Source organism: Jaculus jaculus, chromosome 5, assembly GCF_020740685.1.
Source record: "Jaculus jaculus isolate mJacJac1 chromosome 5, mJacJac1.mat.Y.cur, whole genome shotgun sequence".
Taxonomy (NCBI): Eukaryota; Metazoa; Chordata; class Mammalia; order Rodentia; family Dipodidae; genus Jaculus; species Jaculus jaculus.
Genome location: NC_059106.1, coordinates 38,085,528 through 38,104,534, shown reverse-complemented (window position 1 = coordinate 38,104,534; position 19,007 = coordinate 38,085,528). Strand labels below are relative to the sequence as shown.

The window sequence follows — 19,007 nt, the reverse complement described above, 5'->3', positions numbered from 1 at the left end:
ACACTTAACGTTTCTGCCACACACACCCCCACCCCTTCCCTGTCCTGAGACCTCGTCCTTGCTGTTTTGGGGGATAGTGTGAACTGCTGAGCAGTTCTCGCTTCAAGAGCCCATGGAGAGGAGGCTGTGTCACGGAGGACACTTGAAGGCTCTTACAAGGAGCTGGCAGAGTTCAGCAGCCTGTGTGGGTTTTGTTGCAGCTCGGCCCCTGGGAGCGCCATGAGGTGCCTGGTGTGCTCACATCCCTGGATTCCATTCTGAAGTGATGCGTCCCAGGGGTGGTTGTGAGACCACTTCCAGGCAAACATTGGAAGCTTTCTGCAGAGCTACCCTGGTGGGCATGTGTGCTCACCATGGTGCAGGCATGGGAGCTGGCCCCTGCTCACTGCACTGGTGGAAGTGGGAGCTGTTCCTGGTGCTTGAGTCGTTGGGAAGACCCCAAAGAGGCCAGCAAGGGCTCTGCCAAGGGTGAGGCACACCCAGCAGCTACTGCCTGCCTCAAGCTGGGGCTACTGCCCTGCCTTCCCTCTGCTCTGCTCTCCATGGAGCCCTGTAGCTCCTGGCAGCCCAGTACACCCAGGCCTGGGCCATGGAGGAGGATGACCTGAAAGCTATGTGATGGCACATGCTCCCGCTTTTCCTTGCCTGGGACCAGGGCCTGCTGTCCAGGTTAGGGCCAGCTTGGTGTCTCTGACTTGCCCAGGCGGTTCAGGTGCATCACGCAAGCTATGATGCACGTGTTGGATGGCACCTCCTCTTCTGCCCCACCCTGTGTGACTGCTGGACCAGCCCCAAAGTCAGCAGCTTGGCCATCCTATAGCCACTAGGGGGCAGCAGCCCCCCCCCAGTGGCAACCAGGCCATCCTGGAGTTTGTCCTGCTCTCTGCAGCCTGAGTCCCCCCACCTGTCTGTCAGTGGTCAGCTCAAGCAGCTTCTGGCCCAATGTCCCTGTCACAGTCTAATGCACCCCAGATCCTTTGGCGGGCCTTCCTAACCTTTTACTCCAGAGTCTGCCCAGGTAGGCTATCCCTGGCTTCCACAGGCTGGGTCTTAGAGCTGTCTAAGCTGGGAAAATAGTCAAAGTGGCTAAAAGCTCACCCTGTGGGTCATAATGATGGCCCTTTATCTCGCACCTGCCTCCCCCCCCCCGCCAGGCATTAGGAGGGAGGGCAGTGCCAGGATAAGGGCCCCATGGCTCTAAACACAAGACAGGCTGGAGAATGCCCAATATTCTCCTGGGGATTGCTGGTGACTTACAGATCTGCTTCCAGTGGAGAATGGCCAGGCTTGTGGCTAAATACCCTTTGCGTCTTTCAGGCACCTACCCAGCCCCTGACTTCCATCCCTTTCCCAGCCACAGCAGAAAGACCCTTCCCCAAACGAGACCAAGGATGTGAACTGGCACTCGGCCCCATTGCCTCCTCAGGCTCATGCAGCTCTTCCCTGTACAAACACTGTGACACCATTATCACCAAGCTGGTGCAGCAGTTCATCAGGCTGAGCCCCCACCTTCCCCTCTGTTCAGGCCACAATAACCATGTGCAGACATGCCACAAGTCAAGAGGGCAGGAGGTCTTGCTGGGCTTGTCCAGGGGAAAATGGTGGGGGAGGCCAGTAGGCCCCCATCCTCAATCTTGTGGAGAATGGCTGATACAGGCCCTGTGGCTGCCCACAACTCCTGACCATGAGAGAAGGGCACAGCAGTCCTCCCCAAAGGCCACTCTACTGAAACCTCAGCCCCTGTGCCCAGTACCCACGAATGAGGGTCCTAGACCCAGAGACATACTTATCCTGGTGGAGTCAAGTAGCTTCCGCATCCAATAGCAGGTTGGAACTCCCCAGCAAAGACCCAAGCCTTTGCCTCCAGAAGATAATGTTCAGCCTCTGGGTTTGGGTGGGTCTCACGAACCCAGGGCTAGCAGCTGTTTTCCAGTAGAGGGGAGGCCTGGACCTAGCTGCTCTGAGACCCTTGGCTAGGGGCGCCTGCATAGCAGAGCCTGCTCCCTTGAGAGGTGAGCTTCCTAGACTCTGTCTTTACTGCCCTCCAAGGACAGAGCAGGGACAGTTGTGAGGAGTGCTCCGGAAGGACAAGGTTGCCGGTGAGCCCACACAGCAGGCTGGATGCATTTATTGAGTTGTGTTCCCAAGTCACACAATCACTGGACAGTTTGTCCAAAAGAAGCCAGGTATACAGTGGGATGGGGACAGGGTCAATAACCCAGCAGCTCTTAGCGTGTCACAGGCACTCTTGGGGACAGGCACACAGCAGTTGGACAACACACTCGGCACGCACACACACACACAGCACGGGACCAGACACCAGGTAGAGCAGTGGGAAAGGGCTAGGAATCATTTTAATGCTGCATAAGTTTTTGCCTCTAAAAAGTTAAATAACTATGTATATATCCTTAAACACCATGGAAAATGCCCACCAAGGCCAGCCTCTCTGCTGTCTTATGTGGGCCAGGGCAGGCAGACTGTGCTGTCCCTCCCTCCCTGGGAACAGGGACAGAAGGACAGCCAGGGCCAGGGAGAGGCTAATGGGTTCTCCACAGACAGAAGGGCACAGCAGCTTTGGGGACCCTGTGGCTCCATTTCCTGAGCAAAGGGGGGGGGCGAGGCCGCCCCATAAGTGGGCACAGGAAGGGTGGCCAGCTGCATTGTGTCGGGCCAGGGTCAGAGCCTGAGCAGCAGCCGGCCATCAGCAGCACCACACACTTGCTCAGGAGCTCCCTTGAAGGGCACTGGCATGTCCACATAGCCCTCGTGACCCACAGAGCAGGCACCCTCGGGGGTACCCCGCTCCTCCTCGGGGGGTACCCGCAGGTCCAGGCCCCGCAGCCGCTGCTGGCGCTCCTGAGCCTGGCGTGCGCGGCTGGCGATGGCACGCACACGACTCTGGCTGCGGGAGGAGGAACGTCTCAGAAAGCTTGGGCCCCCTGCCATCCCCTCCCCCACAGGGCCCAGGCTGGTGGGGGACGTGATGTCTCCATCCTGCTGGAAGCTTGTGAGCCAGCGCAGCTGCTCCGTCAGGGTGTCTCTCTGTGTCCCTGGCCCCAGTGCCTGCTGCGTGACGCCCAGAGGGCCCAGGCTACGACTCAGGCTACAGGAACTGCCCTCAAAGCTTGGGGCAAAGTCATCGGCCGTCAGATCCCCCAGGCTTTTGGACTTGGTGGACACAGGGCAGTCCTGCGGGCCCACCAGGGTGAGACGACGCCAGGGAGGCAGGGGGTGGAGGCCTGACAGCCGTGACACCAGGGGCCTGGGCTGAAGCTCATCGGGCGCAGGAGCCAGCCCTCCTGCAGCCCGCAGGTTGGGGTTCGATTTGCTCTTGGACACAGGAGGCAAGTCTGGGCGGGCAGCTGAGGCCGAGCAGGGCCTGAGGGGCAGACGGCCAAGGGAGACCCCAGTGAGGCTCTCTCGGCTGCGGCCCAGGCCCAGGCTGGGCAAGGAGAGGTCAATGACAGTGTCACTGGATGACATGCTGGAGGACGAGGACACACTGTCGCGGTGGCTGCCAGGTTCCAACCGCTGCCATAACCGGTCACTGCCTGTGGCATCCGAGTACACAGCAGGGGTGGGAGAGGGCCCAGCCAATGGCCGCCACCCACCTAGGGCCTCTGAGGGCACCTGACCCTCACTCTTAGCCCTTCTGACCAGGGCCCGGGGGTGGCTCTTGCTGTCCATCTGGCTGCCAGAGGTCCACTCACAGGCCCCACTAGATATCCCACCATTGTGCAGCTTTTGGGGTATCTCTTCGTCCCTATGGACCCCAGTCCTGAGCTGAAGGGACCTGGAAGCCCCTAGAGCTGTCCGTTGGGGGCTAGTTACTTTGGCTTCTGATTCTGCAGGGCACTGGAGCCCTTCTTGGGAGGGACAGGTGGAGGCAGCTGCCTGTGGCAGGGGGCTGGGACCCAAGGCCGGCTCTTCAGCAATGGGTTCCAGGCTGCACAGGGGAGAGATGGGCCGCTGCAGGGGGAAGACACGGGTATCTGGGGAGAAAAGGACGGGAGACATAGAGAGAGGGGAGAGAAGAGACAGGGAGAGAGAGGTGAGGGGAGATGGAACAGAGAGGAAAGGAGGGGGAGAGACAGAATCAGAGATGGAGAGAGACAGAGAGAATCACGTCAATGAATGATGACCCCAGACCAAGGGTCATTGGGTCTGCCCATCCCAGGTCATCCCAGCAGGCCCATCTATTTGCACTCAGAGCCCCCACCCTGCTGCTTCTGGGGCTGAGGGAGTGGCATCAGCCACACACACACACACACACACACACACACACACATAGGGTCCCTGGGGTGGCAGGCAGCCCAGGTCTGGTCTTCCTGGGGCTGGGGCAGCATGGGGCACAGAGGGTCTGGGCCTGTTACCTGGCACTCGTAGGTCTCAGTCCCTAACTATGGAGGCAGCGCAGGGAGCAGGGACAGAAAGGAGAACATGGTCAGTGTGGAACGGGCTGACAGATGGAAAGACGGACAGTGAGGCTAGGCGGGGATGGCAGGGGGAGCACAGCAGGGATAGGCAGACTTGATGCACCTCCCTCCCACCTAGACTGGGGTTCAGCTACTCACTCGCTCTCCCACTGACAAGATAACTACCAGGCAAGCAGGTAGGTGGTCAGCCAGCCAGAGACTCAGGGCCACTGAGGCAGTGCAGAGCCCCGGCAGCACTCAGAACTTGTTCCTCCCAGCGCTATGTGCTCCAAGGCTGGCGAGCTCCATGCTCTGAGAACCTCCCACCCTGATCGCCACAGGCTCTGCAGCCCCCGACCAACCTAACGCAGACTTCCCCAGGAGGGACTGAATTGGGCAGAACAACCCCTGCACCTAGCCCTGGAGGGAGACAGAGCTGAAAGCTAGAGCTTCTCAGACTCAGGAAGGGCAGCAGGTTTGGGCTTAGCCAGGAAAGCTTGTAGTGAGGCCTGGCCTAAGGATCCCGGGTCCTTCAGCAAGCAGCTCTTGGCTCTCAGGAGGGCCATGCTGACTCAAACTGTTCCAGCCCCCAACCCTTCCAAAGTGCTGGGGACTCTTGGGCAGAAGGGGTGGGGCCAAGGCAGACAGGCCACAGGACAAGCCAATGAAGCGAGAGAAGCAGGGCTGCAGGAGTACAGCAGGTGTGGAGGCCCAGGCATGCCGGGTATGCGGAACGCACGTGGGAGGAGGGGCAGGCCTTACCCGTGGAGAACATGGGGGAATTACTCCTGATCTCCTCCAGCTTTTGAACGAACAAGGCGTTCATCTCTCCCTGCAGAGCCCCCTGCTGCCTGTGGGCACCCTCTGGCTGGCAAGGGGCCACCTTGGGGCTGCCTGGGCTGTCAGGGCTGCTGGAGTCTGAGGACACGGATCCACCGCCGGGACCCTGCTGCCGAGCCCTGGGACCCTTAGGGGCCTCTCTGCTTCTCCCTGGGGTGGCTGGAGGGCTCAGGCTGCAGCAGGCAGGGCCCAGTGAATCAGCCCGGGCCTGGGGCTGTTGGCTGATGGCTGTGTGCCTGCCAGCAGGCCCCGGACTAGGTGGCTGCTCCCTTCGTAGGCCCTCAATGTCCACACCAGTGCAGGAGCCCACCACACACTTCATGCATGTGGCAGCCATCCCTGCAGGTCCAGGGCCCTCAGGAGCTTGAGAGGGCCGCCCCTGTACTGGGCTCCTCTCTGTCACCGGTGCCGCCTCTGGTGCCTTACCTCGGGGGCTGCTGCTGCCTGACCTCTCGTGGGTCGGGGCCTCTGGAGCAGGGCTAGGGCTGGGGGGTGCCACATCATCAGCTGCCCCCTCGGAACCTGCATCCTGTGTGCCCAGGGCCAGCTCTGGGAAGCCCTTGCGGCTTGGCTTCTGGCTCTTGGTTGGGGCGCTGGCCGTGCGCCGCAGGAGCCTCTGGCTAACGGAGGGCCGAGGCGGGGGCTGCCCAGCAGCATGACTGTCCAGCGAGCCTGGCTTTGGGCCGCGGAGGAACAGGCCTTTTAGGCCCAGAGTCGGCTTGACCTGCAAGGAAAGGAACTCACATAGCTGGAGCCTGGACCACGGGGCCCAGCTGTGGCTGCAGCCATGGGCTGGCTCTCCGGGGGGTGCTGTTGAGCCTGGGCGTGCTACAGGCTGTCAGGTCTGTGTGTGGATATCAGCCACCAGGAGCAGTCTCCCAGAGGTTCTACCAGGGAAAGTGGAACCTCACCCTGCGTTCTAAGAATCTACCCCTTTGCAAGCTCAGGGTGGAAGCTGGAGCTGGTGGCACCAGTAAGGAACAAGAAAGACACCTTCCCCATGGTCTGTCAAGGACAGACCACCACCCTAGATCCTGGCCACCCTTCTGTCCTTGCCTGAGTTACAACCCCAGCTCTGGGGAGAAGTTGGGATCCATTGTCACCATGGGTCATGTTCACCCTGCCTTGGGCGCCAACAGCCAGGAAAGCAAGTACAGCAGCCCTACTGAGACCTGCTTTCCCTCAGACCCTGCCCTACTGACTCCCCAGGTACCTCTCCTGCCTCCTGAAGGACTGTCCCTTCCAGGAAGCCTTCCTGAGCTCCTCCAGGCAGCCTCTTCCAGCCTGGCCCACTTTCTGCCCCCACAAGGCCCTGAGGCCTTCTTCAGTTGGCTCGCTGTGGCATCAATGCTCAGATGGGTTCAGGCTCCCCACCCACTAGCGTCAGACCAAAGTCATCTTTCGGGCTGACTAGGCTGGAAGGTCTCTGCCCGGGCCTCTTTTGTAGTCCTTCTATCTAGGTATTGCTAGAGAGGACCAAGTAGCTGTATTTCATGAGGGCAGAGGCTACAGGGGTCCTCACATGCCACACGCCCCTGCATCCCACAAAGATACCAATACCCACTGCTTCCACTCCCCCAAGATGGGCTGTGCTTGTGCACAGAGCGGCCCAGGGCACGGTGGGCAGGGGCCCTTCTGGCAGAGGCGATAAAGTGTCCAGCACTTGAATCGGCTCTCCGATTCAAGATCCCAAATGCAGTGCAATTTGGTCAAGGTGGCTGGAAAGCCATTTAGAAGGAGATACAGGATTCGGACTTGAGCACCTGCAAGAGACCCCCTACACATACCCACCCCCGCCATCCAGATGCTGGTATAGCCTGAGGAGGGAGAAGGAGGGGCTGAGGAATGACCAAATGGGTAGGCAGGGAGGGGAGGGAAGGACAGGAAGAGAGCGGCATGGCCATGCTGAGAGCTATAGTTGAGGGAAAGGGTAGACAGCAGGTGGGTGGGAGGAAGAGAAAATAGCAGGACAGGTCCTTGGCTTCAGCTGAATCCTGGATCTGCCTCATAAATGCCGCTCTCTGGCTGAGGATGGCCCAGGGGACCCAGAACCATGTCATGATCCATGTCACATGAGCTGACAGTCTCCAAAATGCTACCAAGAGTCACAGATGCTAATGGGCACGGCCTGGCATGCAGGTGGGGCGGCGGGCTACACCGTCCCGCAACGCCGGGTACCTTTGAGACTCCTAACAAGGCTGCGCTTCTAAAAGTAGACTTGGGACATAGAGAGGCCCACTGCAAGACCAAAGAGACAGAGTGAAGGCAGGTGAGGCGACCACAGTGACTAGGATGGGGCCTACTGGCCCTTGGCCCTCAGAGACAGGCAGGCACAGGACAGATTGACAGCAGCAGAGAACAGGACTCCTGCAAAGCCTCTGGGCCCACAGATGCAGTGGGAGAGTCAGTGCTGGCTGTGGCAGGACCCACGTGGTCACAGGCTCCCAAGGGTGGGTTGTACCCTAAGGGTGCATCGGCCCTGTTCAGAACTGGGTCAGCTGGACTCCACAGAATGAGAGCCCCTCCTGGCCTCACCTGGGGCAGGACCACATGAACTGTGGGGCTGGGGTGTTGGGCAAACCCAGGCAGATGTCTTCCAGAAGACCGGAAGTAGAAGTGGTAGGGAAGGCCCAGGGCAGGGAGAGTCACAGGAGGGACCAGTGTTTTGTCCAGGTAGTCAGTGTTCCCGGGTGACCAGGTCCCAGATGAGACCACCAAGGAACACTGAGATTAGGGCTGACAATAGGTGGAGGGCAGGAAGGGAAGAAGGAAGATACCAGAGTATTTCTTCCCAGGACAGGAACCCTTGGCATACACTTATTGGCTGCTCACAGCCCCTTGGGATATGGAGATGGGCACTAGTCAACCTTCTCCAACACCCCACATCATGAGGAGGAGGCTCAGGGAGGTGTCTGCTAAGCCCCTGTCCCAAAGGTTGGCCAGGGTGGGGCAAGGGTCTGGTACTTCCCTTCCCATAGCTGCAGGTGGCCTGGAAGGTGACACTTACCTTACCACTGATGTCGCTAATGGTCACATGTACAAAGATGGAGGCCTCTTCCATTCCCTCCAAGTACACATGCCGATAGCCTGGAGCAGTAGGACCACGGGTCAGCAGAGCTCCCACCTCTCCCAGTGCTGCCAACCTACACTTTCCTTAAAGGTCCCCAGGCCTTGAATAAGCCAGGTCCTGAGGACCCCTTTCCCATAGTTCCTGCTCTACTTCTCCAGACAGGACACACCCCCTCGCCCCAGCAGGGCTCCAGCCTGCAAGGACCTCTCCTTAGAACTGACCCAACCCACCCAGATCTATGCAGCCAGCCTTGTGGGCTTTCTCTATCCCTTAGTGCCAGGTCCAGACCCACCACCGCAGGAGGAGGCTGAACTGTCCTGGAGCCCGCAGCCAGTTGGGAAAGTTCCTGGGGCATACACACAACATGTGGAGGGGGTGCTTGCCTGTGCTGAACCTGCCCCATCCTGAGCCTCCCCTGTACCTGGCATCATGCTGCTGAAGGCCAGTGTCCTCTGGCCTATGAAGTCACGCCCGATGGGATCATGGTCCCAGACGAGGAAGCGCACAAGTGCAATCTCCGGCATGTGCACCGTGAACACCAATGTCTCCTCCCACATGGGGTTGAATCCTGGGGGAGTGGGAGGGAGGGTCACCCAGGTCAAGGGCCCAGCATCTAAGGGGTCCCTCAGTGAATGGAGCATTAAGCACCCAGAAGGTAGCTCAGGATTCTTCCTCTGGGGTCAGACTATTATTTCCCCTGACACGGGGGTCTGTGACAGCCTTAGCCACGGGCTAGAGGCTACTGTCCTCACCCGCCACAGCCTCCCCCACCTTGGGCCTTACCATTATCATCCACCACACGAGTCTGCTCCTTGCTGCAGTCCACAGGGAGCCCGATGACCTCCACCTCCACGAAGGGGTCAATAATCTGGGGACAAGTTGAGAGTTGGCACCAGGGCCAGGACTCCCACCCTCACCCCACCTGTGTGGGCTTGCCCCTACCTCCCCACGGTCACCCAGCATCGAGTCCTTTGGCTTGGGCAGCTGTTGGCCACTAATGATCCTCAGGGACAGCTGCTTCTTGAGCTGCCCAGGCAGGGGGTCCTCAGAGTTGGGGTTGAAGATGCCTGAGAGGACATAGGTGTGAGCAGAGTGCAGGACCTATAGCCCAGCCTGTTCATTCGCCTGCAGGGCTTCAGATCTGCAAGCAGCTCCCACAAAACTGGGGTGAGTGCTGCACTGTGGGAGGGGCCACAGAACAGCCAGGGCTGATAACATTAAAAGCCTGCCATGCAGTAAAACAATGGCTCAACACCACCAAGGGAAGACCTGATGAAGGGGAAGAGATGGGAAGTGGCATGTCTGTGCAGCATGTCGGGAGAACACTGAGTGCCCAGCAAAGAACGAGGTCCAACCCCTAGGCCTGAGTATCAGGGCCTCAGACAAGGTCTGCCCCTGAATGTCACGTTGCCTGGGCCCTGGGGCCATGAGAGGGAAGCTTCCTAAGTCCTCACCCAGGTCAGTGGCACAGCTGGGGCCCTTTTCTCCCCAAATCTGCAACAGAAAGTTGCTTTGCCCCATCCCAGCCTGATCCTCCCCTCTCGCTTATGTAGTTCCCCCACCCCAGTTGTCCAGAGAGGTCCCAAGGGAGCCCACCCTAGCCCGAGCCCCTCACCCTGGCACATGCATGGGGGCTTGAGCACATAGCCACAGCTGCCATTGGCACTGAACTTGGCCCGGTTCAGCTGCAGCATCCGCCCCTCCGACTGGTAGTTCAGGGCAACTGGAGAGAAGACAGCAGGTGTCCAGGTCAGCAGCCATCCACCACACCCGTGTCTCCCACCTCTCCACGCCCCTGTATGGACTCCCGGGCTTGAAGCCCACCCATGCTAGCAATACAGGGGCAGCCAGGCTCTTGTCCATCCCACCCTGTGCTCCGAAAGGACTCACCCCTGTGCCAACCTAGCGGCCCTCAACGAAAACCTGCTCACACTCGGGGGTGGCCGGCTTCACCCTCCCGCTGAGCCCTGTGCCTGCACCCACCCATCTGGCAGCCAGCGTTCCAAAAGGGCTGCGGGTTGTAGTTGCTGGAGTCCACACGGTAGGAAGAGGGGTAGATGCGCGAGAGCTGGTGCTGGTTGAATCGCAGGTACTGGGCCGGTTTCTGCTGCAGGATCTGGTGGGCCTTGGTCTCACTGAAGGATGACACCTGCCAGCTGGACGCCACTGGGCGCAGACCGGCCAGGTATGAGTACACACAGCCTTCACCCCACAGCCCTCCTGCCCAGTCCCACCCGCCCCATGGCCCTCACCCTCTGTCTCCACGTCGTGGGTGCCCACAGACTTGGTGTATTTCACCAGGTCTGACAGGGCCCGTGACAGCTTCATGGTCTTCTTCTGCCGGGCTGTCCTGCGAGGGTGCGGCAGGGCTGCTCAGGACCCTTCAGCTGCATCCCTCCCATCCAGGGCCAGCCTGCCATTCAGCTCTGTGAGTTGGGATCCAGGACCCACGCCAGTTCATCTGCTCCCCAAATCACACATCCCAGGCAGCCCAGGCCTGGCAGGCAATGCAGAGGTGAGGACAGGTACTGACTCTGTTTCAGGGACAGATTCCCAGACTCTGATGGGGCTGTGGAAACGAGCTGGCTGGATGTGGGCTATATGACGCAGTCGTCAGGTGCAAAGGCTCTGGAGTACTTCTAAGTAACACGCAAGAGGAAGGCTAAGGGAGCCTGTCTAGTCAGGGGCTGCTCTAAGGAACACAAGTTTTCTGGAGGGTTCTGCTCAGGGGAAAATGAGACACTGTCATAAAGAAACAGAGCAGTGACAAGCAGGGTCCTAGCCATGTGCCGAGACAGATCTGGGAAAACAGGCATAGCGTGGTGGGAAGAGGAGCTGGGTGTGTCAGTGTGAAGGATTGAGATTGATGAGGGACAAGGTCTGCGAAGGGAGAGAGATAGATAGGAGGAGAAATGGGAGGGATGAGGGGAAGCCCACCACAAAAGAAAGGAGGTCCAAGCTGGACAGGTAGGTGTGAGCCCCCAGAGGTGCTGTGGGATGTAGTCAGACAGACAAACTGGCACCAACCCAGCAGGTGTGCTGTAAGCACGGGAGCCCTTCTCATGGGGACCTGGGAACGCTAGAGACAGATTCGACCCCTAGGAGGGCATGAGGCTGGGGGCCTTGGGAAGAGGAGGAAGAGGTGGGAACTGAGACCTGATGGCTCAGGCAGTAGCCAGGCCCAGAGGGTCCCTCAGCACTAGCCTCCTGTCCTGGTGCTGGAGCCCTGCTAGGCTGTGCAGAGCCACCACTCTGGGCTGCACACCTCTTTTTGCTATTGCCTGGACAGCAGCCTCACGTATGTGTCCAGAATGAGAGAGCGGAGTGGAATCTTATACCTTTCCCTCCATCTCTACCCAGCTCTCGGGGATAGCGCCCTGGGCCCGGACTCCCCCCCCCCCCACCGGGTAGTGCACTGACCCTCGGCTCTGACTTCCTGGAGAGTCCAAGTCCTCGTCCCCCTCTTCCACGTTGGCCACCTTCTTTAGTTTGCTGCCTTTTTTCTGTGCAGGAGGCAGAGTTGTTACTTGGGGAGCCATGGGTCAGGCCAGGCCATGACAAAGGCCAGCAGGGTGCAAGGAGGGGGGCTGTCTGCCTGGGTTATCTGGTTCCCGCCCAGCTGAGCCCACAGAGGCTTGTGCAGCTTTCCTTTGGACCTGGGGGACTCTCAGGGCAGCCTGGGGTATCTGAGCTTAGATATATGCCAGTGTGTGTCTGTGGAGGGCAGGAACCAGTGCCCTTGGGCCAGCTAGCAGCTGGTACAGGGAGGAGAGTAGCCCCAGATAGGAAGCCCACATCCCAGGACTCCTGTTCACCTTGCGCTTGGAGAAACTGCTCATGAGGAGGCGACTATTCCGTCTGTTGGCCCCAGTGTCTTCCCCGGACTCCGTGTCCTCCTCGGCCTTGTTCTGACCCTGAGGGATAGATAAGGACTGAGCCTAGCCTTCAACTGAGCAGGGAAGGACAGACAGTTCCCCAGCAGCCCCAGGAAGCCTTTCTGGAAGAGGTGAAATTAACACGGGCTTGGGAGCATGGCACCCATTTGGGAAAGCCAGGCCCAGCTGCTGGTGAGAGGCCTAATGAACAGGCCCCAAGGCGGCACATTGTTCACTCCCACACCAACCTCTCACGGGGCATGCCTTCAGACTCAAGTACCCACTTCCAAATTCCTTTCCCATGGGTGCAGACTGCATATTAAGTATAGTTTGTATCTGGAATATTCCTCAGTCAGGCTTGCTTACATAATCCTGTTTTGAAGATCCCTGCAGCCCTGATGGCCCAGCCTGCTTCCATAGCACAAAGGTATTACCTAATTAAACAAATAATTCCAGGTCCACTAGGCTCAGCTGGTGCCAGAAGCACAGGGCAGGCCTATCCACCCACTGGGCATAGGATAAACACACCAAGACACTGCGCCCAGTCCCTGCCCCTGGGGCCCGAGGCCCCATCCCAGAAACGCCTTGTCCTCAAGGTTCTCATGCATGCTAAAGCTCCTTCACACCACAGCCGCTGAGAAAATGCTCCTCATATTGGCTTCTTGCAGGACAAGGTGGCCTGCCCCACTGGCTCCCTCAGCCCCTACCTAATCCAACTTTGACAGCTCTGCCCAGGAGGCAATCCACCCCATCTTGTCCCTTATCTATGGTGACACTAACTTTAACCAGACACAATTAAGCCATGTGCCTGCAAACAAGGGTCCCTGCTAGAGAAGGATGTGAGAGAAAGATGTGCCATTTGAACTCCTGCGCTACACGTGTGTGAGATCTATACATGCATCACTGTGTGTGTATGCCTGCATGCTCACATGGACAGAGCTGCATGTACCACAGAGCATTTCAAATACCAAGGAGCCCTGCACACACCACAGATACCCTGCACACACCACGGACACCCCTGCACACACCATGGACACCCCTGCATACACCATGGATACCCCTGCGCATACCATGGACACCCCTGCATACACTATGGACACCCCTGCACTCACCATGGATACCCCTGTGCACACCATTGACCCTTGTACCTACCTACTATGGACATCTTGCACATACAATGAACACCCCTGTAAATAGCAGGGAACCCCTATACACACCATGAAAACCCCGTACACATCATAGACTCCTGTGAAATCTGCACATACCCAGGAAACCCTGCACATACCATGGATATCCCTGCACACACCACAGTAACTGCACATACCTCAGGCACTCTGCACATGCCATAGGCATTCCAGCACACACCACGAACACCCCTGTACTCACCATTGACCCTAACAGCTGCCACTACTGAGATATTTGTGACTAAAATCTGCTCATAGATGAGAAGTGTATGCCAGCCCTAAAGGTGTGTGCCCACCAGCCACACCCAGGACAAGAACTCCGTCAGCCCAAGAGCACCATGCATAGGAATCAGCTCAACCTGGCCACCCTTATTGACTATGAGCAGCTTATAATGAGATGAGCTTAGGACAAGAGAGCCTGAACAGCATCAGAGGGTCCCATGCAAAGACAGGGCCACCACCCTAGCCACCATCCTAAGCAGAGAAGGTCCTATGAGCAAGACCACAGAGGAGGGTCAGGCCTGTTGCTGGCCAGCACCCTCTAGGGTTGCATCCAACACTGTCAGGGGGTGCCCCTTCTGTCCCCCCAGGTACTCACTTGCTGACCCTAGGGCCTCCTGCCCTTCCAGAGGAAGTTCTAGTAAAGCCTTGAGTTCCCAAGGTTCATGAGCATCTCATGGTTCATGGGCAGAGGGGACAATCAGTGCCTTGCCCAGCCAGGGCACAAAAAGGCTGGAGTGACTCATGGTGCATTCCTCTCTGCCTGGGTCATCCCATAACGCTCCCCCTGGTCCTCCGACCTATAGCTCAGTCAGCTTTTCCCACGTTCCCTTGTGGGCTATATTCCAGGCCCGTAAGGGAAAGGCTGATAATACTGTCAAGGTTGGGCTCCTAGCTTCTCCTCCCACCCAAGTGGCTCAACCAAGCCTCCTCCAGGAAGCCCTCCCTGAGCACAGTTTCTAACAACTATTCAGACATGAGGTGACTAGGGCCAGGCTGCCCTCTTGTCCTCAAGTGCCCCTCTCACTGGTTAAGGAAAGCAGCCCAATGTACACATGCAAACTTTGGCACAGGCTCCTATACAACATACGCACTAGCATCAACCCCCACCTAGCTGGCTGGAGCCTCAGGTAGGCCACACTCTCCCACCTGAACATCTGCGTCTATGAGCTAAATATAAAGAGAAGCCTGTGTGCACGGGACCTGTGTAAGCCACCTGCACACAGCTCCCAGCATCAGCTGCGCTGAGCTCTCTAGGGCTGTGGGTGGAAACACAAACACCCGCCTCTAAAAATACTGGTCCCAGCAGGGGAGAGCACAGCTCCAGCCTAGAGAAATCCCCTTTCTGTCCTCCCTGGGGGCCTGGGAAATGGCAAGAAGTGAGCTGGAATTCCAGACCCTGGAATCCACCCCAGCCTTCTCCCCCTGCGCATATCCTGCCCAGCTGCAAGGCCAGCTGTCCATCTAGGACAGCTATGTGCCTCCTTTGTTTGGGCCACTCTGCTGAAGTTCACCCAATCCTTCAGACTTGGTTTGCTGCCCCTGCTGAAGAGGCACACTGACTGTACAGCCTGGCTGAGCCTACCTGATGCCCACCCTCCACCACACACACTTCATCATGCAGGTCAGCACTGCCCTGATGGCTGTTCTCCCGTGTGGATACTTCCTATGCATCTATGAACAGCTTCCAGGGGGGAGGAGCAGACCCCAGCTGGGCTCTGAGATACTGCTGTTCCCTCCCTGTCACTCCTGAGACCTTTACCAAGGTGGACAGTGCTCCCAAGCCCCTTTCACAATGAGCTGCAGGTCTACAGGGGGCCACCTGCCCATGTGCAAATGTTGCACCACACATGCATGAGTGCTGTGCAGGTATATGCAGAAGTGTGCATTGTATAGTTAAGTGTGCATGTATGTGCACGTGTGAGTGTCACACAGGTGTGTTCACAGGCATGTGTGTATGCTGTATAGGTGTATATGCAGAAGTATGCATGTATACATGTATGCATGCAGCAATATGCACATATATGAGTATGTGTGCTGGTGTGTGTATGCATGTGCAAGGACTGTACAGGTGTGTGAGGGGTGAAAATGCAGGTGTGTATACAGGCGCATGTGTACATATACATGTGTGTACTCACATATGCTCTGGGCCCCTAGCTTGGCCCATGGGTGTCTTTCAGTGGAGTACCTCTTGGCATTAGGAGTCTCACCTTCCTGGCCTCCGCTTTGTGCCCAAGTTTTCCAGATGGGGACAGTGTGGCAACGGTGAAGTCGTTGGGGTCTTCACAGTCACGAATTTTTGACTCCTTGATCAGAGAGTCTAATTTCTTCTTGGCTATGTTTTCCACGCGCTTCCGATTGGTGGAAGCCTGCAAGAGGCAGAGGCTGGCCCATTACCATTTGTCCCCAGCCCAGTGAGCAACAGATGGGGACAGCCCCAGAACCTCTGTACACACCGAGATGCTATGATTTGCCCTGGTCCTGCCTGCAGGCAGCTCCTAGCAACACTTGGACCAAAGCATCTCAGTGGTACTGTGCTGCCTGGGGACCCAGCACACAGCTAGTATGTGTGCAGCCCAAGGGATCTCAGGGGAAGAGGCAAGCGATACCAGTGGGCATCACAGGATCCGAGACCCCCACACTGGTCACCACGCACCTCGGGGGTTAGGGAGGTAGGAAGACTTTGAAGGAGCCTGGAGGCCTAGCCCAGCACTCTTTCCTACGATGGCAGCCCCAGACAGGCCCTGATGCACATGGAGACTCTGAGGGAAGACTTGAGTCTTAAGCATAAAACTCCCTCAAGTGCCAAGGTTGGAGTGGGCACTAAGAAAGTCACAGTCCCAAGTTTTATCACTACCTTGGGCTGGTGAGAGACATGTATAGGCATACCCACAGCATGGAGAATCTGCTGCCTCAGAGTTTTCTAAAATAATTAGGCAGTCCTGGCCTAGAGGCCTTCTGTACAATTATTTTCCCATCTGATGGCCCCTCAGGGGAAAATAAAGTCTTCACTGCCTCACAGCACTTGAGCAGTGCCCAGAGAAAAGATAGCAGTTACAGAGCCCCACCTCCAACAGCCCCCCCACCCCGCAAGCAAAGGTCCTTGCAGACTCCTCAGGTCTAGGGCCAGGCCAGCTTGGGTAAGGAGGGTGGATACAAGGTGCTCTGTAAAAGTGACCACCAGAGGGCCCATCCTATAAGAGGTTTCAGCATTGGGGTTGGTCTCAGGGTTGGCCTGCTTAGAGGTGGGCTGGTGCTGGTCACAGGGGTGGCTGGGCAGGAATACCCAGGTGTGATCTTAGGATTAGCCAGGAAGTCAGGAATGGTGTAGAATCCAGGGTGAGGCTCCTCCCCTTGATGTGCAACTCAGTAAAGAGTCAAGTGGACTGACATAGACAAAACCCAGGTCAGCTCAGCAACAGGAACCAAAATGGGACACCAGAAGGTGTATGGGTGGCCATCAGGCTAGGGACATGGGATTCATGCCTCTTGATGGGGTGGGGAAGGCAAAGGGACATCACAAACCTCAGCCTGGCAGATTGCTAGCAGCTGGAAGTTTTTCACACCATATCAGCTTTTACCCAATGTCCATCCCTCCTGGTTCATCTTGATAGCCAGAACAAGAGGCTGCTCTTAGGGAACCCACACTCCACACCCGGGGGCCTCCAATGAGGGCCCTGACCCTACTCACATCCCCATTTAGAAGCTTGCAGTCATCATCAATCTCATCGGCGCTGTCCTCGTCAGACACCTCACCTTCCTCGGCATCCTCACTAATATTGGCTGGGAGCTTCTTCCCCTGGAGGAGGAAGTGTGGGTGGGAATCCAGTGACTTATACCCATAAGGAACAGCAGCAACATGAGCGGGACCTTTCCCAAGCTTGTTCTTGGCCACAAGGTGAAACTGGACCAGTCACTTTGTTGTAGCAGCAGCTTAGACGGGAACCATCTCAACATGCACATGGTCCCAAGGCTGTGAGTGGCTACCATAATAAGACTGAGGCCAAGTCAGGGGTATGGCCTGCTCGACCTCCTCAAATCTGTCCATAGATAGCACATTGCTCCACCCTGGCCCCAGGTCAGAGCCCATCGTGGCAATGGTCTCAGAAGGCTCACCTTCACCAGGATCTTGCCCTTGAGCATCTGTGGAGAAGGAAGCATGGTGGCATCCTCACTGCTCACTGAAGACAGGTCCAACTTGTCCCCAAGGATGTCAGTCAGATACTGGGCCATCTTCTTCTGTTGAATGACACTACAGTGGTTCTCAATAGACAGGATGACCGGGTACCTGTGGTGCCGAGACAAGAGGAGTGGGGGTGAGGCCTAGACCCCAGAGAATGGCAAGGGTCCACATCTATAGGAGTCTAGGGCACTTACACCATTGAATGAGGAAGGGTCTGCACCAAGCCCAAGATAAATGGATCTGCCATCTGCTTTAAAATGTGGCCCACCACTAACTTTTGAAAAACAAATGAGTGAGAAGAACAACATTGGGAGATTATAGAGACAAGAAAGCATGAATGATTTTCCCCAGTGAGGAAAACAAAAAACAAAAAAAACAAAGGCACATAGAAACTCCAGAAAAGAAAAAAGGAAATATTCGAAGATGTTCACAATTTAGGGCTGGAGAGATATCTCAGTGGTTAAAGGCACTTTCTTGCAAAGTCTGCTGCCTGGGTTGCATTCCTCAGTACTTATGTAAATCCAGATGCGTGACATGGAGCGTGCATCTGGAGTTTGTTTGCAGCAGCAAGATGCCCTGGACCACCCATACACACACACTCAGATTCTCACAAATAAATAACTAATATAAGCCTGGCATATACCACAAAATAGTTATTACCCACTCAGTGCAGAAGAGGATTGTGGCTTGGGTTTTTCACATAAACTCTTTAGCTTTATTTATTTTTTAAATCATGTATACATTTCACATGGCATTTTACCCAAACAGCAAACATGATTTTTTTTTTCTTTTTAGAAAATGTAGGTGATCAGAGCAAAAAGTAGACAGTCATGTGATGTGGAGAGGCCAGACAGAGATGGAGCAAAAGTCCTCATCTCCTCATTTCTCAGGCAGGAAACAGAAGCTTAAAGCCCACTCCACCTGCAAAGATGATACTGGCACACGCGAGCTCTGTCCCAAGGTCCCAGCAGACACCTGGCAGCTACAAGAGGTCTGTGTGTCTCAGCCCCTCCTACCCTATGACACCCTGCCCCAGCTGCAATTCCAGGGGGCTCACTGCCACCCCCCACCCCCGGCATCCATTTCTGTTTTCTAAACCTACCTGGTCTGTGCTTTCCAACCCTTCCCCTATCATTCCATTAATCCATTCCTTATTTCCACATCTTATTTGGCCAAGGTAGTGCTACCCAAGCAAGGAGGTTGTCTTCTATTTCCAGAAACAAAATTGGATTTTCCTCAACGGTATCTGTAACCACAGCTGAGTGACAGCAAATTAAGCCTGGACACAGACTTGGGGGTAATTAGTGCTGCAGCCACTGCGACTGTGGGAGGCTGAGACCAGGAGTTGCCACTAAGTGTGTATGGGCAGGCTACAAGCACACAGTCAGGCTGTCACCCATTCCTGCAAAGACTGCTTTTCCTCCCACCTTGGCCCGCGGC

General features: G+C 56.8%; 1 protein-coding gene across 3 annotated transcripts in view; it reads right to left on the bottom strand.

Moving 5' to 3' along the window:
* Positions 1 to 2,095: 2,095 nt before the first annotated feature.
* Positions 2,096 to 19,007, bottom strand: part of Plch2 (phospholipase C eta 2) — an 84,020-nt gene continuing 67,108 nt past the window's right edge. For all 3 annotated transcript variants that reach the window (XM_045151207.1, XM_045151209.1, XM_045151208.1), the window contains 14 exons: positions 17,501 to 17,672; positions 17,076 to 17,183; positions 15,595 to 15,753; positions 12,141 to 12,239; positions 11,746 to 11,828; positions 10,578 to 10,675; positions 10,309 to 10,491; positions 9,941 to 10,048; positions 9,268 to 9,392; positions 9,109 to 9,193; positions 8,747 to 8,893; positions 8,263 to 8,342; positions 5,682 to 5,979; positions 2,096 to 3,992 (listed from right to left, as the gene is read on the bottom strand). In XM_045151207.1, coding sequence (XP_045007142.1) covers positions 2,677 to 3,992; positions 5,682 to 5,979; positions 8,263 to 8,342; positions 8,747 to 8,893; positions 9,109 to 9,193; positions 9,268 to 9,392; positions 9,941 to 10,048; positions 10,309 to 10,491; positions 10,578 to 10,675; positions 11,746 to 11,828; positions 12,141 to 12,239; positions 15,595 to 15,753; positions 17,076 to 17,183; positions 17,501 to 17,672 — 3,061 coding nt within the window. In that variant the 3' untranslated portion in view covers positions 2,096 to 2,676. The remainder of the gene's footprint in view (positions 3,993 to 5,681; positions 5,980 to 8,262; positions 8,343 to 8,746; positions 8,894 to 9,108; positions 9,194 to 9,267; positions 9,393 to 9,940; positions 10,049 to 10,308; positions 10,492 to 10,577; positions 10,676 to 11,745; positions 11,829 to 12,140; positions 12,240 to 15,594; positions 15,754 to 17,075; positions 17,184 to 17,500; positions 17,673 to 19,007) is intronic.